This window comes from Hyperolius riggenbachi, chromosome 9, assembly GCF_040937935.1.
Source record: "Hyperolius riggenbachi isolate aHypRig1 chromosome 9, aHypRig1.pri, whole genome shotgun sequence".
Classification (NCBI taxonomy): Eukaryota; Metazoa; Chordata; class Amphibia; order Anura; family Hyperoliidae; genus Hyperolius; species Hyperolius riggenbachi.
Window position 1 is genome coordinate 44825092 of NC_090654.1, and position 26011 is coordinate 44851102.

At 44.8% G+C, this 26011-nt stretch overlaps 1 protein-coding gene across 3 annotated transcripts in view; it reads left to right on the plus strand.

Annotated features, from left to right (window-relative positions):
- The window catches only part of LOC137532282 (laminin subunit beta-1-like), a 163800-nt gene that overhangs the window by 75437 nt on the left and 62352 nt on the right, over positions 1 to 26011 (plus strand). For all 3 annotated transcript variants that reach the window (XM_068252636.1, XM_068252635.1, XM_068252637.1), the window contains exons 11-18: positions 1790 to 1969; positions 2073 to 2185; positions 4093 to 4172; positions 10184 to 10340; positions 17507 to 17659; positions 19248 to 19409; positions 22058 to 22179; positions 24089 to 24209. In XM_068252636.1, the coding sequence (XP_068108737.1) occupies positions 1790 to 1969; positions 2073 to 2185; positions 4093 to 4172; positions 10184 to 10340; positions 17507 to 17659; positions 19248 to 19409; positions 22058 to 22179; positions 24089 to 24209 (1088 nt within the window). The remainder of the gene's footprint in view (positions 1 to 1789; positions 1970 to 2072; positions 2186 to 4092; positions 4173 to 10183; positions 10341 to 17506; positions 17660 to 19247; positions 19410 to 22057; positions 22180 to 24088; positions 24210 to 26011) is intronic.

A 26011-nucleotide genomic window follows, 5' to 3' on the forward strand; every position in this document is an offset into this window, starting at 1 on the left:
TCCCCCAAATAAAGGTTAGGCTGCTTGTTTTCCTAAAAGTTCTAACAACGTAGCAGAATGTCCCCAGGTAAAAACTAGATTGGAGAACACCAAGGATGTTATGGAGCAGAGCCCCCAGTAAGAGGCACCCATGGCACATGCTATACCTGCCCCCCTGTAGATACGCCTCTGACTTTCTCCTCCCCTAGGTAACTTTCTTGTAGCTCCCCCTCTATATGTAACACCCGCCCAACCATTATACAGCATTATCCGGAACCCAGGCAACCTGAAGTCTCAACTAACTGGCTTGCCTGCCTAAGGGGATAACAGGGACTGTGCTTTGGGTTTTTTTTTTTGGGGGGGGGGGGGTTGCAGGCCAAATGAATATTCACAGAGCCTCCAGCGCTGTCTGTTAGCCTTCCTGTAGCTCCTAGCAGCCTTCCAGCATCTGTGCACAGCTCCAGGCATGCCATGTTACAGGCCAAGAGCCGATCACAGAGGACGCCGGAAAGCCGCTATGAGCTACAGGAAGCCAAGGAGGCGTCGTTGGAAGCTCGGTGAGCTGCAATTGGGGGGGGTTGTGCTTTCTCAGCCGGTTGCTCAAGTACCCGGCAAGCACATGTATCTGGCATGTTGTATACTTTGCTGTATGGGAAGCACCCTCTTTAATTTTTAACATTCAAGTCAAGCAATCTTTCTCTTCTATGTATGGCTCCAATTGGCAGCAGCTCCCTTTTTCCATGTGTTGTTCCCCATTTGCAGCCTCACTTTTTTCATTTATAGTCTCCTCTACCATATGAAGCCACCTCTCTTTCATGTCCACCCACCAACTTGGGCAGCAGCCACCCAAGGCCCAGGCTTTTGTGGCCTTTCCAGAAATCCAGCCCTGCCTGAGCCAGGGTTATATCTACAAACCATGCCCCTCTCTCCTGCATGGGCTACTCCCAATACATCCCCTTCCCTATACTGAACATCACGACACAAAGGCTCATCTACCAGGAGCTGTATAAATAGTGCAGTCACCATGATAAGTGTGGCCACAATGATCCCCTGTAACACTGTGGTTGCCATGACCTCCTCCATAACAAGTGAACACACAATGATGCCTTTTCACTGAGTGCTATCAAAAGGACCGACTCTCCCTTTCTACCATAAGAAATGGGGCCATCTTTAACCACTTCAGACTATGTGGACGGGCATACTCGTCCAGATAGGCGCCACTCAAGTCTATCTGTATCCGTGTCCAGTGTTTAAACGGCGAGTGTGTGCATGAACATGCAGCCACCTCTTGGACTTGGCAGTATTTCTGTGTGGGTGGTTGGGGAAGGGAAGCAAGGCTTCCCCGAACCAATCGCAGTGCCTGTAATGAATGGACATGACCCTGATCAGGGGCCATGTCCATGTATCATAACAAAAGAAAGTGAATGAAAGTATAAAAAGAAAAAGAAACTCTTCCTGATAATCTGGGTAATGTTTCTATTGCCATCTAGTGGCGAATAGTTAAATAACAAATGCCACAAATTTTTAATTAAAAAATCAATATAAAACATTTTCCAGGATGGATGAGGACATGAGCATATTCTTCAGTTCACACACTATACACGGTTTCCCAAGTTGTTAACCTTTGCAAAATGTTTGGCCAAGAATAAACATTGGTGGAACTTGAGTGGAACAGGAATGCGTGGTCTGCTAGAACCATGCATGAGTTGTGCGGGTTTCAAATCTGCAATTTGCGACAATTGTAATTGTAATTGTATTGCTTTCTACAAAGACGTTCGGAGAATTTACACATTGCATTCTCATCCTGTAGCTTGTGATTGCGACCCGGTGGGCTCCTTAGATGGAGGCGTCTGCGACAGCCACACCAACGTCAACCTGGGTATGATCGCAGGACAGTGCCGCTGCAAGGAGAACGTAAAGGGGGAACGATGTGACAGCTGCAAAGAGAACTTCTACGGACTGAGCAGAAACGACCCACTCGGCTGTCAGCGTAAGACCTTTGTCTGTCATTAGCGCAATTGTAAGTAATTGCACGTGCAATGTTTGTGCTCAGGAATCTAACCACACCCCCATGATTTGGTTTTCTTTACCAGCATGCCAGTGTGACCCGCGTGGGATTATACCAGGAAACAGCCCCTGCGACCACATAAGCGGTGACTGTTACTGCAAGCGATTTGTGACTGGACGCTACTGTAACCAGTGTGTGGTGAGTTAGCAAGGCAGCCATCTTAACTCTGCAACCCATCAGGTCCTTGCCTGTCACATCTGAAGGAGGGTAATCTGTTGCCCCTAGCAACCAACCAAATGTTATCTGTCATCCTCCCAGCATAGGATAGGATATGGAAGACTTACACCTGCATCAAAGTGGCCACACACCATGCAATTGTTTATATTTCTTTTCAATTAAAATACAATCCATTTTTGCTGATTGATTGATTGTGACCTTTGAAAAAGCTGACCAATGTATGGTTGCCCATACATGGTACAATCAAATGGTTTGTTTTTCCCATTTATTTGACCAAAACATTCAAATAGAGAGGAAATCAAAAATAATCTTTTTTTTTCAATCGAGAAAATAATGAATAATTATTCAGTTTTTTCGCTAAAAATCTAATGGCGTGTGTTGGAAAAATCAGATAAAAATTATAAAAACTGAAATCTGTTTCATATTTTCAGAAAAACGATCATTAGTATCGGGTATATTGGTTCGATTTTTCTGACTATTCGATTCTGTGTCCCCCTGCAGAGCTGGCGCAGTGTTGCTTTTGGAAGTAACTCACCTGCTCCATCCGACACGTCCATCCTTCTCGGTAGCCGACTCCCCTCTTCTTCCTGTTTCCCTGCATGATGTGTGTCATACAGAGATCGACAGCCGAGAAGCATGGACGCATCTTATGGAGCAGGTGAGTCATTTACAACATGTCAGCTATTTGATGCCTGCCGTGGTTGTTATTGGATACGTCCACAAATAAAAGATTAATGTCCTACTGACAAGTGCGGACCTTCCTTGTTTCCTCCCTCTGACTGCTGACTGGATTTGCTGCCCAGGTCGAGCACTGCGGTGGACTACGGTGGAGTAGAGCGGTGTTCACTCCTCCACGTTAACTTGAGTCATTTACAAAATGCACCTCTGTGCCAGCTCTGCAGGGGGACAAAGGAGGGGGGCCCATGAAGAGGGAGGAAGGAATCATGTCGGCCCCCCTCCCCACATTGTCACCTTCCTCCTCCCACCTAGTGGGACCAATACCTGGCTGCCTATACTGGGGACACCTATACCTGGATTCCTATACTGGGGGCACCTATACTTTGCGACCTATACTGTTGGCACCTATACCTGTATTCCTATACTGGGGGCACCTATACTGGGGGCATCTATACCTGACTACCTATACTTGGCTACTTATACTGGGGATACCTATACCTGGTTTCCTGTACTAGGGGCACCTATACCTAGCTAGCTGTACTGGGGCCCTCTATACCTGGCTACCCATACTGGGGCCACCTATACCTTGCTAGCTATACTAGGGGCACCTATACCTGGCTACCTATGCTGGGGCCACCTATACCTGGCTACCTATACTGGCAGCACCTATACTTTGCAACTTATACTTGGAGCACCTATACCTGGTTTCCTATACTGGGGTCACCTATACCTGGCCATCTGTACTGGCAGCACCTTTATGTGGCTACTTATACTGGGCCCTCCTATACCTAGTTTCCTATACTAGGGGCATCTACTGTATACCTGATAGCTATACTGGGGGCCTCTATACCTGGCTATCTATACCTGGCCTCCTATACAGGGGGCCCCTAAACATGGCTAACCATACTGGGGGCACCTATACCTGGCTACCTATATTGAGGGCTTTTTTTAGGGCTTTTTTTTTTTGTTACACCGCAGCTATAACGCTTGGTGCAAATTGTAGGGTGCTGGGCAATTGTTCCAAATCAGGCTCCAGCAGTAGGATGTTGACAGGTTAGGCCACTTTAAGGAATAACACAGGTATCTGTTTGGTCATGTTTTGTAACCTGATGAGTGTATTTTATACTTTGAATGCAAAGTTTAGATTTTAGAAGTAAGCCATTTCATTGCTATCATTCTTTCCTGATCAGCCAGAGCACTGGGGACTCAGCAACGACCTTGAGGGATGTCGCTATTGTGACTGCGATTTTGGAGGTGCCTATAACAACAGGTATACCATTCCTCCTGCAGGGGCTGATACTGTTTAGCAGAGATGGATAAAGATGAAATGGAGCCCTAGGCAGTCGTAGCGTTGGCTCCTCCTTGTGGTCCTTTTGGTAATAATCTAAGATGGGAGAAGGGTCAGACAAAGTGGCAATTGGGCCCTCTGACACCTACTGGGCCCTAGACACCTGCCTAGACCTGGATGGTCCTGTTTTGCTCTTCAGACCATGGATATCTACAGATAGGGGGAAAGGGAGGATCCATTTTCTCTCTCTAGCTATTTACATACTGCCATAACATGGTCATTTACAGCTGTGTCCATGAAATCAACATTTTAAAAGATAGTTGAAAAATCTACAGGACTCCCTTATAAGAAGAGGGGTAATCCCTGTACCTGTCACTGAGCTTGCTGACATGTAATGAGCTGTCAGCTATTGAAAAAAAAAGCAAATAAAAATGTATATGAAATGTTTTATTCTGAGGTATGGCATAACACACTACAGGGTTGATTCACTATAACAAATAGCATGCCTTATCAGAGTTAATATGCCTTATCAGAGTTAACACGCCTTATCTGAGTTAACGTGCCTTATCATAGCAGCATAACGAGCGCTACAAACTTATGCCTGCTAATTGGCAATGACGATAGCACCACTCGTCCTGCCCTGAGCCCCTGCAGGTCCAATGCACTTTGATTTTACCCAATAGGCTGCCTGTCACTTGACAGGCAACCTATTGGGCCAATCAAAGTGCGGGGATAATGTCCTTTAAAGTGATTGGACCCGCAGGGGCTCAGGGCAGGACGAGTGGAGCTCTCGTCATTGCCAATTAGCAGGCATTAGTTGGTAGCGCTCGCTATGCTACTCTGATAAGGTGTGTTTAATCCGATAAGGCGTGTTAACTTTGATAAGGTGTGAACTCTGATAAGGCATGCTATTTGTCTTAGTGAATCAAGCCCTATGTGAGGGCCTATTTCCACTACCACGCGTTCGAATCTCATTCGGAAATCTGCATCCGGTTTAATGCGTTTTTAAAAACACATACGTTTTTTCATGCGAAAATTTGCGTTGCAATTTGAAAAGTGCCTAGCAACATCACATGTCATGTGTCCTGCCCAGCAACGCCTTAGCATAATTAACTTGGAAATGACGCTGTGCTTGCTGGGTAAATTCACGTTCGGAACGCGGATTTCCACATTTGTAACGAGGATATACGACGCCCCATTGACTTACATTAGACGCGATTCGCATCCAGATTGCACCTGCATGCGAAAATATGCAGCATACCATCAAGATTTTTTTCTGCACCGCATCACGCCCAAAAATTTGCATTGAATGGAAATAGCTCTATTCACAAACGTGTTGCATTTTGGATGCACAAATTTGCATCCAGAATCCGCATGTAGTGGAAATAAGTCCTCAAAGCTGGTGATAAGCACAAAGTTTGCATAGATGTAATTTTGTATCGAAAATTTACAGTTATAATGTAAAATCTTAAAGCGGAATATAACCCTGCATTTCAACTTTGCACTAAAACATTATTTACAGCATATTATATGCAAAAAGCATTTTTTTTTTACTAGACCAGCATTGGAAGGGTTAAACACAGAGGTTTCAAGTTCTGTGGAGAGATATGCAGAAGTTCAGATAGATACATTCTATTTAGTTAGATGTATCTATTGATAAACTTTACACACTCTTTGGCTGTCCTCCAACTCCTTCTCAGTGAGAGAGATGAGTCACATGCCACACTTAGATACATTTATGTAAACAAAATGTATCTATTTCAGGTTCGGATGCGTCTGCAGAAATCTCCAGGAACTTTAAAGCCCTGTGTAACCCTTCCAATGCTGGTCTAGTAAAAAAAAATGCTGGTTGCATATAATATACTGTAAATAATGTTTTAGAGCAAAGTTGAAATGCAGGGTTATATTCCGCTTTAATGCACGAATTTCGAGAAAAAAAAAATCATAATTAATTTTGGCTATAATTGTAATCATTCATAATTTTCACATAATGTTATGCCAACTTTTGCAGTTAATAGCAAAACCCCCATATATGCTATTGCCACCAAAATCGCTGACGAAGAGGGGTATGTTAAAGGGAGTCTGAAGCGTATTTTAAAATTAAAACACAGATACTCCCCTAAGGAGAGGGAAGGCTCAGGGCCCTATAGAACCTTCTAGTTCTCCTCCCAGTGTCCGCGTTCCACCGCAAGCTCCCCCGTTAGTAGTCCACGACAAATTGATCGTGAACTGCTCTCTTCCGGGTTGGGGAGACTTCGGCAGTCTTCGGAAGCACTCAGGCTTCCGAAGACGGGCCGCTCCATACTGTACATGCGTGAGTCAGTGCCCACTTAGGCACACTCCCGCGTGGGCACTACAGTGCCGCCGGCCCTTAAAAGCCCAAGCCCTTCCGAAGACTGCAGAAGTCTCCTGCGGCTGGAGATTCAACCAGAGGAGCCTGCGGGGGAACGAGGAGACCGACACGAGGAGAACGATAGGACCCAGAGCCTTCCCTCTCCTTAGGTAAGTATCTGGTTTTTTATTTTTAAAATAGCTTCAGATTCACTTTAAGGAGAATAGGGGGTAAAAGTCAAACATTTTTCAAAAAGACCCTGTAGTTTTCGAGAAAATAGATTTTAATAATGCAAATGAAAAATGGTTTTTAAAGTGTCATTTTTCTGAGTTTAAAAACCATTTTTCCTTTTCAATCGATTGTCTTTTTGTGACTTGTACCCGCTATCCTCCTTAAAGGAATACCGTGGAGGGGTCAGGGGAAAATGAGTTGAAGTTACTCGGGGCTTCTAGTGGTCCCCCGCAGACATCCTGAGCCCGCGCAGCCACTCACCGATGCTCCACCCCCCGCAGACATCCTGAGCCCACGCAGCCACTCACCGATGCTCTGCCCCCCGCAGACATCCTGTGCCCGCCCAGCCACTCACTGATGCTCCGGCCCCGCCTCCGGTTCAATTCTGGAATGTCAGACATTAAAGTCTGAAAACCACTGCGCCTGCGTTGCCGTGTCCTCGCTTCCGCTGATGTCACCAGGAGCGTACTGCACAGACACAGACCATACTGGGCCTGCGCAGTACGCTCCTGGTGACATCAGCGGGAGCGAGGACACGCCAAGTTCAAATCATTTTCCACCGACCCCCCCTACAGTGTTCCTTTAACATAGGTAGCAATTTTGGTGACAATAGCATGTATGAAGGCTTTGCCATTAACCGCTAAAGTCGGGACAAAATTACGTGAAAATTAGGTGAAATTACGAACGATTACACAAAATCAATTGAATATAAAAAAAATCGTAATTATGTATGGGCGCAATTGGGAAAATGTATTCAAAATTTCACGTAATCGTATTACAATCATCCCTAGTAAAAGCGCTGTGGAAGATGTCAGGGACATATTATTATTATTACATATTACATATTCCGCGGCGCTGTATAAATACACAACAATAATAATAACAATAATAATGATTCTGCTGATATAGCTGTACTGGAAGAAGGATTATTATTATTATTATTATTTATTTATAAAGCTCCAACATATTCCGTGGCGCTGTACAATGTAAGTAAACAAACAAGGGATACATAATGATACAGACAATGATATACATCAAATATGAACACTGATACAAGATACAGCACTGCTGATTACAATTGCAAATTTAACATGATGACTAAAATGTATAAATGTCTAACAGAGTGCAAGCAATTAAATTAATAACAGTCCATGACACAAAAGGGTGAGAGCCCTGCCCTTGCGAGCTTACAATCTAAAGGAATGGGGTGGAAACAAGAGGTGGGGGAAGGATGTCAACATTTTCACTAGAGTTCTCCTTAAAAAAAATAATGAAGAATACATAGTGATTTATTTTTATTTACTACTGTAAATAAGTTTGCCAGACTTATGCTACGTACACACTTGCGATAACAATCGTTTACAATGAACGATAGTTACCAGACAAACAATATTGGAACGATTGGAATGCAACGATGGGATGCAGCAATCATCATACACATTTTAAAGGGGAACTTAAAGAGAATCTGTATTGTTAAAATCACACAAAAGTAAACATACCAGTGCGTTAGGGGACATCTCCTATTACCCTCTGTCACAATTTCGCCGCTCCCCGCCGCATTAAAAGTGGTTAAAAACAGTTTTAAAAAGTTTGTTTATAAACAAACAAAATGGCCACCAAAACAGGAAGTAGGTTGATGTACAGCATGTCCACACATAGAAAATACAACCATACACAAGCAGGCTGCATACAGCCTTCCTTTTGAATCTCAAGAGATCATTTGTGTGTTTCTTTCTCCCTGCAGTTCTCATGCACTGAAGTTTCAGGCTGCTCTTTTTTCTCCTGCAAACAGCTTTGCCCTTGTCTGTAATTCTTCAGTATGTGAAAGCCCAGCCAGCTCAGAGGACGATTTATCCAGCTTGTAAAAGATAAGAGAGAAGAGGGAAGCTGCTCTAATCTAAATAATACACAGGCAGTGTGCATAGAGGGGCCTGGAAGGGGGAATTCATAGCAGAACCACAACACTGAAGAACTTGGCAGCCTTCCAGACACAGGCTGACAAGTCTGACAAGGGAAAGATACATTGATTTATTACAGAGACTGTGATAGCAGAAAGTGCTGCAGTAAGCCAGAACACATTAGAATAGCTTTTGGAACTTGTAGGATGATAAAAAACAGGATGCAATTTTTGTTACAGAGTCTCTTTAAGCCTGTAATAAAAAAATCAGTTTTACTTTCCTGGCCCCCTGTAGCCGTCCCGTGCCCTCGCAGTCACTCATGGAGCCTCCGGTCCCCCGCCGCCAGCTAGTTTTGTTTTCACTGACAAGACCGACAGGCCTGGCCACGCATATTTTTCTTTGCGTTCCTGTCCACAATAGCATCCTGCGCCTGTGCAGGATGCTATTAAGGACGGGAACATGAAGAGGGATACGCGTGGCCAGGCCTGCACAGGCACAAAACACCCGCTGACTCCCTGTCAGGGCCTGTCAGGGAAAACCAAACTAGCTGGCGGCGGGGGAACAAGGGCTCTGTGAGTGATTGCAAGGGCACGGGATGGCTGCAGGGGGCTGGTAGAAGCCCCAGGAAAGTGAAACTGATTTTTTTTATTCCTGACTTAAGTGTCCCTTTAACGATCATTCTCGCAGAAAAGAACAATCAGAGGGTAATGTTGTGTACATATTTATATACAATTAAAAAAAACCACACAAACATGGGGTTACAATAGATACAAATATATGATAGTTAACTTGCAAACAAAGTTTATTTGAAATTTGTAATGTAGCAATCTTTACAGGCGCACTACAAAGGAATTACAGAAGCAGGCTAAAATCCAACGCAGGCGCATTGGCCCTTGTAACGATCGTGCTCGGCAGATAACTATACACACTATATAGTTTTGTAATGATTGTCGTTCAATATGATCCCTCCTTTTGGATTTTCTCATCGTGCCGATATCGTTTGTTCGTCATTGTCCTTAATGATCGTTTGGTAAAGTTCTTTCCCCGATTGTCGGCAGACCGATCATTAAGCTGCTGTTTCAAACGACCATAGTCGCAAGTGTGTACGTACCATTAGGAAGAAGGTAAGCATTAGACGAATGAGAGTTTGATATTTGTGTAGAGCTCCACCTGCTGGTTTTAAGAGGCAGAGCAATTGCAGTAGCCTACTTTACACACATGTTTTAGAGTCAGGTGTAATAAAAGAGACTACTTGGATATAATGTAGCACATTTGCACTGTGGGTGATGTGGTTTAATGTACTTGCCATACCAGTGCAGCTTGCTACCTCTCCTCTGTGGATTTAGTCAGTCAGGTGTGACCATGTGACATTTAAAGCACACTGGTGTGAAAATAAAAACCACGCGATCCACACAGGCAGCAGAAGTTATAACAGAGTAGCAGGAAAAAAATCTCTAAAAACTGAACACTTGTGCAAATATGGTACAACACTATAAATTACATCTAATGATGTCTTGTGTTTGTCTCCACAGGTGCTCACAGGAGGACGGCCAGTGTGCCTGCCGCCCCAATATTATAAGCCGTCAGTGTGACAATGTCCAGCCTGGATACTTCTGCATGCCGCTAGATTACTACACGTATGAAGCAGAAAACGCCCGGGGTCTATCCCCTACCGACCCCCAGACACCGGTAAGGCATTGGTGATGTCAGTAGATCCATTATCTCTGCCATATTTATCAGTCTATTACTTCCTAATATGCAAGATAATGGTTGCAAGCAGGGCTGGGCCGAGGCAGAGGCAAGAGAGGCTGCAGCCTCAGGGCGCAGTCTCAGGAGGGGGTGCACAACTCACTCAGCTATCATTCCACCATTGTGTTTGAAGCAGAGAAAAATAAGAAAAGGGGATACATAGCAGTTACTGCAAGCCAGATAACTAGAGATTAAGGTGTTGGGGGGGGGTTGGGGGCCCTGGGGCGTGTCTTAGTCTAATTGCAATCAGTGTGTGACGGCTGGAGTGGGAGGGATGGAGGGGCGCACTTTGGTGTCTCAGCCTTGGGTGCTAGCGGACCTTGTCCCGGCTCTAGTTGCAATCATTCCTTAGGGGGTACGTAGTGTTGGGGAAACATGGCGTGACGTGGTTTGCAGGGTGAAGAGCAAACATGAGCCTGCCAGTGCCCAACAACCTGTTTCCTGTGAGCAGCACTGAGGTCTTAGGGAGCCCATACATCTAGCAATTTTGTGGCCCGATTGACCATCCAATTCAAACATTTTATCGAATCAGATGAAAATTGGTGCTGCAACAAGCATGCCCGATCGATGATTCGGATGATTTTGGGCCAACATTGGTCAAACGCGTGGACATGCTGGAAAGATCTCTGTTCAAAAGTGTTCGATCACATGCAAGGCGGTAACGGAGTTCGATATTGCGACAACCGACAAACGTGACAGACACCTCCTGCCTGGCCGCCCCTCCAATTGTAACTGTTCCCCACCCCCTATTGCCATGCAGTGTAAAATGTCACCTGTCCCGGTGCCATGACTCCCGCCCTCATCCCAAGTCACCCCCGTGCAGCACCAGGCATATGTGTGGGACGTCACATGATACATGCGCCATGTGGTGGCGTTTGGGGAAGACAGGGAGTTTCAAGGGCAAAATAAATTAAGGGGCCCCATGTCAGTGGCCATAATCATATGATTACGGTTGGATCCAAATAATGTTGATAACATACAGTGGTGTAGCTAAGGAACTAAGGGCCCCGGTGCAAGTTTTACACGGGGCCCCCCAAGCACTCTATACATAACAATTGATACGGCGCACCAAAACCTGCAAAGGACAACTACAGTGTCAGAGATGCAGGTAAGGGATGGGAAACACTTTGTTAATGATTACTACTATTTAAAGCATCTATAGAAGTGATTATTACCAATACAGTGCTAATATTGTGCTTGAGAGAAGGAAGGCCCCTCGGGGCCCCTCTGACTCAAGGGCCCGATGCGGTGGCTACCTCTGCAACGAACACGGTAAATCCAGCGCTGGAGACTTGGGCGCAGCAGCGCAGGAGACTTGGGCGCAGCCGGCGCCACCATAGGCCGTAATAGGAACTACGGCTATCGCAGGCACATGGAGTAACTTCAGCGCCGTCAGAAGACGGATCTGAAGTTGCTTTTAAAACAATAATTCGGCTTCCAGCTATTGCTGGAAGCCGAATTATTTCATTCCCCCACTATCCATGTCGGCCTGGAGGGGGAATAGTAATTAACACGGCCGGACTTGTGCGGCAGCAGAATTAGCCATATACTGGCTGTGTCCTGCGCCCAAGTCTCCGGCGCCGTTCTCTCTCGTACGCCTCTGCAACCCCTATTGCTACGCCACTGATAACATATAAGTACATGAATCTAGGTTACATTCTGTAGGCACTGTGTTAATGTAGCACACATTTCATACTTGTGTATAACTGGGCCACAAGCAAATATCACTGTTCTCTTATAGGATTCAGAGAGAAATACATAGATAGAGCCCACAAAATAATCATGCCCTAACTGTGGTTCAGCGGCATGGGCCCTAGAGGGCATGGGGCCCCTGTACGGCTGCACAGCCTGCACGTGCCTATGTCCGCCTCTGATGTGGGGGCACCTTTACAGTTACCCACTATCTACTTCCTGTGGACTACGAAGTCCCTCCTCTATATGTATATAGATACATTGTTTCTGCTGTAATACTGGGATTCTCAGAATCAACCTCTTTACGACTGCTCAACGCCAATCAGCGTGAGCAGCACGGCAGCCACTCCACGCCAATTGACGTCAAGTGCTAGGGGCGGGGATTGCAGGAGACCACGTGCGCCGATGCGCGCACATCCCTGCATGAATGATGGAGCTCCGCTCTGCCTTTAGTCTCCCAGTGGCGATCGCCGCTAGGAGACACCGTCTAATAACACTGTGCAGCCCTGCGATCTAAGGCAGCGCGGTACTGGGGACAGCCGTGTGACACGGATGTAACCCTGCGGGAGACAGGAGCGATCCGCTGTCATAGGCAGAAGCCAATGACAGCTGATCGCTGTGATTGGCTGCCAGCGGTGAGGGAGGGTGGGTTATTCAATGACAAAAAACACTATTTCTAAAAAATAAAACAAAATAAAACAAACATCCTGGGAGTGATCCTCGCCCACCAACAGAAAGCTCTGTTGGTGGGCAGAAAAGGGGTGGGGAGTCAATTGTGTATTGAATTTTGCAGCCCTGCAGCCCATCTACACGATATTATTCTTTGTGTGATTTTATTATGATTCTATTTACGATCAGATTAAATCCAACATTTCTGATCGGGATTCGATATTGAATCGAATCGAATCGAATCCCGATCGGACATGTTCTGATTTAATCAGATCGTAAATAGAATCGTAATCGAATCGCACAAAGAATCGTATCGTGTAGATTGGGCTTTAAGGCTGCAGTGGCCTAATTAGTAAAATATGGCCTGGTCACTAGGGGGGTTTAACACCTTAAGAGGTTAAAGGGGAAAAGACAGATTTTCCCTTACGGTATCTGGGGCTTTTACCATCCCCTGCAGCCGTCCTGTGCTTGTGTCTGTCCTCAATGATCCTCCGGTCCCCCGCTGCGGCTTAGTTTAGTTTTCTGCCGACTGACAGTCAGTGAGCGGCTGCAACTGCACGGCCCTGGCCGCATGTGTCCTCATTCATGTTCCCATCAACAAGAGCATCCTGCACAGAAACAGTGAGAGAAAAACCCGTACTGTGTCTTTGCAAGACGCTCTAGCCAACAGGAACGAGAACGAGGACACGCGCGGCCAGGACGAAACCCCCGACGCTGTCCCCCGATGTTAAATGTGCCCCCCCTCAGTTCCCTGTGCACTATACATACCTTTCTGTGTCTGCCGCTGGCTCCAGGCTCTGCATCAATTTGCATACAGCGCCCCACATGGTTTCCAGAGTTACATGGGCACATGTGTGACTTCACATACGCGGCCATGTGTACGCCGGCAACCACGTGGGGAGAGCGTGTATGCGGATTGCTGCAGAGCCAGTGGCGGACATGGACAGGTAATGTATAGTGAACCGGGGGGGGCACATTAGAACATTAGGGGGGACAGCGTTGGGCCGGCGAGGCAGCGGATGCGGTGTCACAAGGCCAATTTCCGAGAGATTTCATGCTAAAATCAATCGGAAATCGGCCTGTGGGGTATGGCCAGGCAACAGATTTGTCTCCAATCAGATTCAATCAGTGAGCGAACTATTAATGTATTGGCACCTTAATTGGACTTTAATAAAAAGATGGACAGATAAAAACTGTAACAGGCCGAGGTGGAGAAGGCAGTTCTAGAATGTAACATTAACCAGGCTAACAACAATAAGTATGTAAAATATAAAAAAGGAATTCCGCATGTTTTACGCTGCCAATCGAAACTCCCAGTTTGCAGTTGTCTGTATGCCAAGCTGAAGGAATTCCATCAGCCCTGCATCCTAAAAAGGACCATTGTTGACCAAATGGAACATGATCAAATAGATGGAGATGGGCCAATGTCGTACCTTGTCTCATTTACATTCCTGAGACCTTAATCAGGGCTTGATATTTGTTAACTCCCGGAGCTCAGGCCGCAGCGGCCAGCTCTGATATTACTTTGAGATTATTCCTAAAAGGACAATTATTAAAAAATGTCTTCGCAACCGTGTAATATATGTTTATGAAGATAATATTGTGTGCGCTCCTTTCATCACAAGTACCCTAATTTAGTACATTCTTATGGTCTGGTCGGCAGCGTTGGTAAATTAAAGAGCACTGGCAATAGAGAAATTAGATTTCCTCTGTTACAGTCTTACACTGCCCCCTAGAGACAAGTGGCCATAAAAACACATTACAACAGTACTAATTAGAAGCCGGGAAATGCAACAAATAAGAAATAAAAAATGTGCTAAAATAAATTGGCCTGGAGCACAAGCAAGCCTCTAAATAAATTGGCTGCTGAAGGGTTAATATAGCCCCTCCCCTAACCGCCACCAATCACTATCCCTCCCCTTCCACAGAGGTGACGCCCACAACTAGGAGGCTCAACTGTTAGTAATCATGTAACAGTGCAGGAGGGGCATATAAGCAGTGGGGGGCTGCTCTTAGTCCAGGGTCTCTATCAGTAAACAAACATTCCTCAGCGATCACATGACAGGACTAAAGATGTCTCCGCCAGTAATACGTTTCAGGGCGAGGATAGATTTTTGAGCAATGGGCAATAATAATAATAAAATAATAATGGGCAAATACTGACTAAATAATTCATAAATTAATATTGTAAAAAAAAAGTAAATTCATTCATTACATTATTTTCACTACAGTTTCTCATTATGTCATAAGAGTCTTAAAGAGAACCCGAGAATGTTATCTGCATACAGAGGCTGGATCTGCCTATACAGCCCAGCCTCTGTTGCTATCCCAAACCCCACTAAGGTCCCCCTGCACTCTGCAATCCCTCATAAATCACAGCCGTGCTGTGCGGCTGTGTTTACATCTGTAGTGTCAGTCTCAGCTGCTCCCCCGCCTCCTGCAGAGCTCTGGTCCCTGCCCCTGTCCCTTCCCTCCAATCAGCAGGGAGGGAAGGGATGCAAGTGGGGACTGGAGTTCTGCAGGAGGCGGGGAGAGCAGCAGACTGACACTATAGAGATAAACACAGCCAGCTCTGACAAGCTGTTTGTCAGCAGCGTGGCTGTGATTTATGAGGGATTGCAGAGTGCAGGGGGACCTTAGGGGGGTTTGGGATAGCAACAGAGGCAGGGCTGTATAAGCAGATCCAGCCTCTGTATGTAGATAATATTCTTCAAACCCACCTCGGGTTCTCTTTAACCATCGGAGTCCCATTTCCAGAAAATGTCCTAGAAGCTCCTGCAGGGGTGTAACTACAAAGCTTGGGGCCTCCCACAAAACTTTGATATGTCAACATATAAATGTTCACAGTCCTTATCTTGCCTCCAGTTGGTGACCCTCACAGCCTGGAGGCCCACCTTGCAAGAGTCATAAAGCAAGTGAGGCAAACGTGACCTTCACACCCATAACAAGAGCAGCTACAAAACCACCTGATCTAAGGGATGAACCTCTGTATTAGTAGGAGGGAAGGTTAGTAGTTAAGGGGAGTGCATGAAATAGGGGGAAGAGGAAAAATTGCCGCATGTTTTAGTTAATATAATTATCATTAATATCTACCGATATTCTTCGTTTTTAAAGTGTAAATAGTGTAGATTATCGTAATAAAATATCAGTATATATTAACAATATTTTACTACTCCCTACTCTTACACAGAACTCCACCCTTCCTGATGTCTAACCCTAAAATCCCCCTTCCTGATGTCTAACCCTAAAACCCCCTTCCTGATGCCTTAAACCCCCTTCCTGATGTCTAACCCTAAAACCCCCCTTACTGATGCCTAACCTTAAAAACGCCCTTCCTGACGTCTAACTCTAAAACACCCCTTCCTGATGCCTAACCCTAACCCCCCCCCCCCCCCCTTCCTGATGTCTAACTCTAAAATCCCCCTTACTGACGCCTAACCTTAAAAACTCCCTTCCTGACGTCTAACCCTAAAACCCCCTTCCTGATGTCTAACCCTAAAACCCCCCTTCCTAATGCCTAACCTTAAAAACTCCCTTCCTGACGTCTAACCCTGAAACACTCCTTCCTGATGTCTAACCCTAAAACCCCCCACAGCTTAACCTAACCTTACTCTAATACAGAACCCTCCCTTCCTGATGCCTAACCCTAAACCACCCTTCCTGACGCCTAAACCTAAAACCCTCTTCCAGACGCCTAACCCTAAACCACCCTTCCTCCTGCCTAACCCTAAAGCCCCCTTCCTCATGCCTAACCCTAAAACCCCCTTCCTGACGCCTAAGCCTAAAACACCCCTTCCTCACCTTATAATATTGAAAACGATACATTTCAAAATGATAACTCCTAAAAATGAATCATTTCTAAATACTAAACATTAAAAATGTCAAAAACCATAAAGTTCTTATTTCTAATGTGATAAAAAAATTTAAAAACTATAATGACATTTTTAAAACTACAATTATCTCGCACCCAATTTTCTGCTTTGGGCACCTTATAGCCAATATTTGCATTAGCGCCTGTGGGGAGCCCAGATCATCCATTAGCCCAAATTTCATGCTCCGGTTGGGGGCCCATCAAACTTTTTGGCCCCCCTGAGGTTGCTGAGGCTCCTCCCCTATAGTTACACCACTGGGGGCTCCTGCAGTTCATCGGTTATGTGGTCAGCCAGAGCAGTAATGAGCAGTTGCAGTAGGAGACTCTCCAGGAGCTACATTCGGAGCCTGAGCCTCTGGTAGAAGACCATTGAACTAAAATGGTAGCAATGCCAATATCTGATAGTTAATATACCTCTATTCTTCAAGAGACCCTGTAACAAAATTTTCAGCCTTAGTTCTTCTATCCTATAAGTTCCTATGCCTGTTCTAATGTGGTCTGGCTTACTGCAGCCTTTCCTAGTTGCACAGTGGCTGTATTATCTCTGTTATATAATCTAATCTTCTTTCCTCTGACGGCTTTGTCGGGCTCAGGCACTCAGGCTGGAATGTGCTGTTCAGCTTGTGATAGGATAGAAGCTATACATACCCTTGTCTCCACGCCCCCTGCAGCTCTGTATGAGTCACAGACTGAGCTCCTCTCAGCCTATCACATTCCATGTCTTTTGTTTGTAAACACTGCCTAAAACTGGCAATTATAAGCCAGGATTGCAGCAGGGAGTGGCAGAAACAGCACAGAGGGGCACAGGAGAACATAATGAATAGAATGGTATGCTTTTTATTGTAAGAATTTTAGAGAACAGATTCTCTTTAAGGGCAACCCTAAACCAGAGGCCCCGACAGACTGTGTGGAGTACTACAATGCCATTCAGAACGGGAAGAAAGTGAGACTACGCCGTCACCGCAGAACCATCCGAGTTCTCCAGCAGAGGGCATCCAAACGCAGAGCGCGCCAACTGCAGCAGAAGGTGAGTGTGATGAGTCTGATGTGACATTATCATGATGCATGTACTGCTTATGGGCTGCTATTTATCTTCCTCTACTGGAACTGAATGGGGGAACCTTTCAAAGGTTAACTGCAAAAGTTTTCTGCAAGCAACCCACCCATCTGACAGGTGCCCTTGGAAATCAGATTGTCAACCAAATGCAAGCAATGCTGAATTACATGCAGCTTGGCCAATCAAATGCACTGCCTGTCAATTCCGACCCAATTCTAAACTAAGGGGTCCATATGACAGAATTCAATTTTTGAGAATTTTCATTTGCAGCACGTCTAATGTCAATGGCATTACATTTCTTGCGGTGTTATAATATGAATTTTCGCATCGAATTCTCTTCAGAAAAAAAAAAAGACGGCCTACAAATATGCGTTTTTTTGCATCCAGCATGCGAATCGCATACAGTTCAAGTCAATAGAAATGCGAAATTTTTGTATTACAAATGCAAAAAATTTGCAGGTGAGTACCAAACGTTACGTGCCATTGGTAAATGAAATCTACGCCCTGACAGGAATAACAGCCTCCAAACAGGACGCAGATTTCAATCACTGCGGGCCGAAAGCGGTTAAAGTGAACCCGAGGTGAAAATAAACTGATGAGATAAACAATTATATTTATCCTCCTACTCCTAAAATGACTTTTTTAGTCATCCCAGGATTTTATTTTATATTTAAACATTTAAAAAGTAGATTGAGGCCCAGTGCACACTGAGCAGTTTTAGGTGTGATCCGCCGGCCGCATCCGCCTGTAAAAACACTTGGCTAATGTATTGCAATGGGATGGTGCACACCAGCGGTTTGAGGTTTTTTCCAAACCACAAACGTGCCTTCTGCTGCATGTTTGCGGTTTTCTGAAGCGTTTTGTACTCAATGTAAAGTATAGGAAAAACGCAAACCACTCTGAAAAACACTGGGTCAGAGCGGTTTTCCAGGCGTTTTTGTTACAGAAGCTGTTCAGTAACAGCTTTTACTGTAACAATATTTGTAATCTGCTACACAAAAACGCACCCAAAACCGCTAGGTATGTTTAGAAAACATCTCTAAACATGCCTAGAATTGCTCTGAAATCTGCTCCAAAAACCTCTAGCGTTTTGTGGATCTGCTAGCGGTTTTGGTGTGCACTGGACCTGAATGTTTTATTGTCTCTGCTCAGTTGCAGTCTATTAAGTGTCCCTAAATGAAAATACATGAACTATATTGACCCTTTCTCGCTCCCTCTGCTCTCAGAAGTATGTGGAAAAATGTATTCTGCCAGGAAAACTTTTATGGCTGTAATTTGCTTTTCAGTGATGTTTACTATATTCCTGACAAGGTACTGACAAGACAAAAGCTGCCACTTAAATTCTTAAAAATCAACTCTTTCAGGCAGCAAAATAAAACCAGTAAAGCACCCTGGTTATTAATATGTTTTATACTGTACATACACATGTTTATCTCATCATGTCACATGTCGCCACTGATACACTTTAAGGAGCTCAGAATTTGTGTAGGTTATGCGGGAGGAGCCACTCACTGCAGTCAGAATGACCTTCATCTCCTGTTCCTGTTCCTTTCTGCAGCCTGACATTGAGATCATCCGCAGGGAACACTCTCCTGATCACATGATCACCTGGACCGGCCCCGGCTTCGCCCGAGTCAGAGATGGCGCTGGTCTCTTGTTCCACATCGACAACATCCCGTATCCTATGGACTACGACATCATGATCCGATATGAGCCTGAGGTAGGGAAGTAACCCAGGTGGAGTCTATTTCCTACAAGATTTAAAGCCACCTCTAAGAATTTTATATATATATATATATATATATATATATATATATATATATATATATATATATATATATACAGTGGTGTGAAAAACTATTTGCCCCCTTCCTGATTTCTTATTTCTTTGCATGTTTGTCACACTTAAATGTTTCTGCTCATCAAAAACCGTTAACTATTAGTCAAAGTAACATAATTGAACACAAAATGCAGTTTTAATTGATGGTTTTTATTATTTAGTGAGAAAAAAACCTCAAAACCTACATGGCCCTGTGTGAAAAAGTGATTGCCCCCCTTGTTAAAAAATAACTTAACTGTGGTTTATCACACCTGAGTTCAATTTCTGTAGTCACCCCCAGGCCTGATTACTGCCACACCTGTTTCAATCAAGAAATCACTTAAATAGGAGCTATCTGACACAGAGAAGTAGAGCAAAAGCACCACAAAAGCTAGACATCATGCCAAGATCCAAAGAAATTCAGGAACAAATAAGAACAAAAGTACTGTAATTGAGATCTATCAGTCTGGTAAAGGTTATAAAGCCATTTCTAAAGCTTTGGGACTCCAGCGAACCACAGTGAGAGCCATTATCCACAAATGGCAAAAACATGGAACAGTGATGAACCTTCTCAGGAGTGGCTGGCTAACCAAAATTACCCCAAGAGCGCAGAGAAAACTCATCCGAGAGGCCACAAATGACCCCAGGACAACATCTAAAGAGCTGCAGGCCTCACTTGCCTCAATTAAGGTCAGTGTTCACGACTCCACCATAAGAAAGAGACTGGGCAAAAACGGCCTGCATGGCAGATATCCAAGGCGCAAACCACTTTTTATATATAAGGGCTCTGCCTCTGACACAGGAGACCAGGGTTCGAATCTCGGCTCTGCCTGTTCAGTAAGCCAGCACTAATTCAGTAGGAGACCTTTGGCAAGTCTCCCTTACACTGCTACTGCCAATAGAGCGCGCCCTAGTGGCTGCTGCTCTGCTCTGGCGCTTTGAGTCCGCAAGGAGAAAAGCGCAATATAAATGTTATTTGTCTTGTCTTGTCTTGTCTTTTAACAAAAAGAACATTAAGACTCGTCTCAATTTTGCTAAAAAACATCTCAATGATTGCCAAGACTTTTTGGAAAATACCTTGTGGACCGAAGAGACAAAAGTTGAACTTTTTGGAAGGTGCGTGTCCCATTACATCTGGCGTAGAAGTAACACAGCATTTCAGCAAAAGAACATCATACCAACAGTAAAATATGGTGGTGGTAGTGTGATGGTCTGGGGTTGTTTTGCTGCTTCAGGACCTGGAAGGCTTGCTGTGAAAGATGGAACCATGAATTCTACTGTCTACCAAAAAATCCTGAAGGAGAATGTCCAGCCATCTGTTCGTCAACTCAAGCTGAAGCGATCTTGGGTGCTGCAGCAGGACAATGACCCAAAACACACCAGCAAATCCACCTCTGAATGGCTGAAGAAAAACAAAATGAAGACTTTGGAGTGGCCTAGTCAAAGTCCTGACTTGAATCCTATTGAGATGTTGTGGCATGACCTTATAAAGGCAGTTCATGCTAGAAAACCCTCAAATAAAGCTGAATTACAACAATTCTGCAAAGATGAGTGGTCCAACATTCCTCCAGAGCGCTGTAAAAGACTTGTTGCAAGCAGTGGCGTAGCTAAGGAGCTATGGGCCCCGGTGCAAGTTTTACAATGGGGCCCCCCCAAGCACTCTATACATAACAATTGATACGGTGCACCAAAACCTGCCAATGGCAACTACAGTGTCAGAGGTGCAAGAAGGGGGTGGGGAACAGTTTATTAATCATTACTACTATTCAAAGTATCTATAGAAGTGATTATTATGAGCACTGGACCAATAGAGAGCTAAAACTGTATTTGAGAGAGGGCCCTTCGGGGCCCCTCTGGCCCAAGGGCCCCGATGCGGTTGCAACCTCTGCAACCCCTATTGCTACGCCCCTGGTTGCAAGTTATCGCAAACGCTTGATTGCAGTTATTAAGGGTGGCCCAACCAGTTATTAGGTTCAGGGGGCAATTTCTTTTTCACACAGGGCCATGTAGGTTTTGAGTTTTTTTGCCATTCACAAAGTACTTTTAAAAATAAAGAAAACCCTGAGAACACCCCCTACAAGAAGATGGGCTAGTCTAAAATCTGTCGGTAATGTCAGATTTCTACTACTTACTGTAAGTGACAGGAACATAGGAGAAATGTCATTTATGGCTCATTTTACTCAGGAAGAAATGTACTTCTTATTTGTATGTGTTTTAAATTTAAAAGATTTTTCGTGACAGTTCCTCTTTAAGAAATTAGTTTGGAATGTTACTGGTGTCTGTGGCCTCATCCTGGGGGCCACTAGCGATACAATTCGATCATGGACGCTTATTTGTATGAACGATCGGAAATTATCATTTGGCATTACGAACGTATGTAAAAATCTCCTAACCAATCCAAATAAAATTGTCCCAGGCCAGCGGATGCTATTTATAGCTTAGAATTATATTGTGATAATTAGTCTTTCCAACTGATATGAGCCTTAGGTATTATGTTATTAGCTGAGGAGTCATTGGTTGTTCTATGTTCCTTTATGTTCTCTCTCTAGTCAGCCGAGGACTGGGAAGCCATCATCAGTGTGACGTCTCAGATATTACCCATGAGTCCGCGCTGCGGTAATGTGCTGCCCTCTGAACTGATGTATAGGGAGAAACTGCCTCATTCAGAGAGGTGAGATATTATTCTGTATTTATATGGCACTGACATTTACTGCAGCACTTTACAGAGTACATAGTCATGTCACTGACTGTCCTCAGAGGAGCTCACACTCCAATCCTACCATAGCCACAGTGTAATGTCCTCCATTATTATTATTATTTATATTATGTATTTATATAGCATTAAACAATGCAATATATATATATATATATATATATATATATATATATATATATATATATATATATATATATATATATATATACATATATTACATAGACATAAATATATGTATATATATATATATATATATATATATATATATATACATATAGAGCAAAGTATGCACTAACATACTTTGACAGGGGTGTTTGGCTTGGACCCAGACTTGTACTAGTTCTTACTCCTTTGATTGCCTGATGAAGTGGGATAGAACCTGCAAAACGCATTGCATTGTGGAGTACTTAAATAAACGGGATCCTTATTGAGACTTGAATCAACACAGTCTGAGTTTTACTTGTTGGGGAGGTAAGCCCACCACTGCCACCCTTTTTAAACAGTTTTTAAAGGTTTTTACTCTATTCTGGCACCTCTGTTCAAGCTTCTCTTCATAAAGTATGCACAACTTACAGTGTTGGAAGTCCCAAAAATGATGCTTAGTAATTATTTAACTGCACGTTTGGCATTAACCTCCTTGCCGGTTATCCCGAGCTCAGCTCGGGGTAACCTGCGCAGGAGGATTTCTCAAGCCCCGCTGGGCCGATTTTCACAATTTTTTTTTATTGCACGCAGCTAGCACTTTGCTAGCTGCGTGCATATCTCGATCATCGCCGCTCACCGCCGATTCGCCGCTACCCGCCGCGCCTTCCCCCCCCCCTCCAGACCCCTTGCACAGCCTGGCCAGTCAGTGCCAGGCAGCACTGAGGGGTGGATCGGGATTCCCTCTGACGTCCCGACGTCCATGACGTCGGTGACGTCATCCCGCTCCGTCGCCATGGGGAAGCCGAGCAGGGAATCCCGTTCTGAACGCCGGGCCAGAAGAAACCATGGTGACAAGACACGCAGCCGGCGGGAGGAGAGCAGTGAGATTTCGCTCTGGATCGGGGCATGCGAGTTACGGCAGAAACTATGGGGGGCCATGGAGCAGAAGGGAGCTGCCAGGGACAGGGAGGCCCCCTCTTAAAGAGAATCTGAAGCGAGATTTAAACTCGCTTTTCACCTTATATTCAACAGGGGCATGTTTGCCCCAGCTAAAACGCCGCTATCCCGCGGCAGAACGGGGGGGGGGGGGGGGTCTTTACCCCCTAAATCCCCTCCTTGGTGTTCGGGGATCACTTCCTGTTGAGGCAGGGCTAATGGCCGCAGCCCTGCCTCTCAACGCGTTTGTCAGCGCTGATCGCCGCTTCTCCCCGCCCCTCTCAGTCTTCCTTCACTGAGAGGGGCGGGGGAGAGGCGGAGGTCCGCCACCAATAGACACGCATGGAGGCAGAGCTACAGCCGAAAGCTCTGCCTCCAGGAGCAGCAAAATCTATGACCAAGTTGTTCGTGGATTTTGCAGGGGGGATTTGGGGAGTAAAGACCCCTCGTTCTGCCGCGGGATAGCTGCGTTTTAGCTGGGGCAAACATGCCCATGTTAAATATAAGGTAAAAAGTGAGTTTTAATCTCGCTTCAGAGTCTCTTCAAGTGGGGCTCCAAGCAGGGATTTGCCTTGCTTGTACCCTTGCGGCACCCCTGAACAGGGGACGCTGCCTGCCTGCACTACCTTATATACAGAAACCTGTGTTGATGCTGCTGACCACAGGAGGGCAGCACTAGACTGCAAGCAATGTGAAAACATGCAGCATATCTGCTTCTGTATGATTATTAATTTCTAAAATGATGGATTTCCTATGTGACATTATCTCTGCTTTTCCTGTCTAGATATCTGGTCCTTCCAAAACCCTTCTGCTTTGAGAATAACAACCAGTACGAGGTCAGCATCCGGTTCCAGCGGCTCGAAGCCACCAATCGTCACCCAGGAGCCTTCATCCTCATAGACTCGGTAATTATCAACCGTGCGACTGGATCCGTTTTCTGTGGAAAGCCCTGCCAAAGAGTACCAGTCATGTATCGATGGGTAAAATAAATGAAAATGGCATTTACAATCACATAGGATAATAGTTATACATAGTTAAGCCTCCAGACTCAGACATACAACACCCTGCAAAAGCTGTAAAGCTGATGATAGGGTTAGGGATGGTGGATGAGATGTACATAATTTCGAGTTGATGCAGCATTATGCAAATTTTGTATGCACATTTATGCGGCTTGGGCATGAACCAATCAAATCCTGCTGAGGTAAAATATTGTTGGTCCATAAATTTGCATAAATTTGCATACTCCTGCATCAACTCGAAATTATTTAGATAGGATATTCTCTACAAAACCTGGAATTTCAAAGTTATCTCACTAATATTATAAATGTGAAAGTTTGGATGTTTGTTATTATGGTAGGGATTAGATTGTGAGCCCGTCTACGAGGCAGTTAAAAATGAAATTTGTCACGCAAATACCACATTACCTGGAATAACATATAGGGTACTTTTTATCCCCATAACCAAAAAGTGGGCGGAGACAAATACAAATATCACTGGAAAATGTAACCTGCAGCCATTCTTACACTGTTAATGGCAGGGTTGTCAAACTTCACGCAGTTGGTCACTGGGTGACTGGGATTAATATTCAGAAAAGTGGGTGAAGCCTACAAAAGCCAATATAAATTCACCTATTGATTTTCAAGGGGAATATTTAATTGCTACCATTCTTGCAGTGTTAATGGCACAAGCCTCAAACCTGTTACAGTTGGTCATTGGGTGACTGGGGTTCAAATTCAGGAAAGGGGGGTGGAGCCACAAACAGCCTATTGGATTTGTTTCATTTCCATGCAAATTACTGATGCCAAAGACTGCAAAGTTCACAAACTAGGTCAATGAGTATTTGTGTGTTAGGGTTTTTAAAAAGTGGGCAGAGCCAAAACCAGCCAAATACATACCCAGGCAACGCCGGGCCAACAGCTAGTAGATAAAAAAGGGGCTAAAATAAGAACAGTGGCCTACCTATAAAGGATAATGGATGTGCAGCTTATTATGTTTGCCCCTGAAAATGTAGCACAAAGCTAAATGTCCTCATACAGAGACCTTGCCACAATGCCCCAGTACCTTTCCAATCTACACAGTGGCTGGATAGTGTAATGGTTACAGGAAACCAGAAATGTAAAAAATATAAAGATTTGATACTTACCCTGGGCTTCCTCCAGCCCAGCACTGCTGATTCCTTTGGTGTCCTCCCGAGTGCCTCCTTCAGCCGCAGTCATCCCTGGTAACTGGCTAAGTCGCATCAGTCGGGGGCTTGTGCGCATGCACTGACCTCCAATGGCATGCGCAGAAGACCCCAACTGATGCGACTTAGCCAGTTACCAGGGCTGATTGCAGCTGAACAGAGGTAGGTAGGAGGACACCAAGGGACTCAGCAGTGCTCTTGGGGCAGGAGGAAGCCCCAGGTAAGTATCAAATCTTTATTTTTTAATGTCTCTGGTACACTCTCTGCTTTTGAGTCAAGAGACCTGAGTTTTAAACGCGGCCATTCCTGTTCAGTAAGCCAGCACCTATTCAGTAAGGAGTTCCTGGGCAAGACTACCTAACACGGCTACTGCCCAGAGAGCGTGCCCCTAGTGGCTACAGCTCTGGTGCTTTGAGTTCGTCAGGAGAAAAGTGCAGTATAAATGTTATTTGTCTTGTCAATACTAGTAAAAAACAATTACGTCATCTGCTGTCAACCCAAAATAGCTATGAGGTAAATAGGACA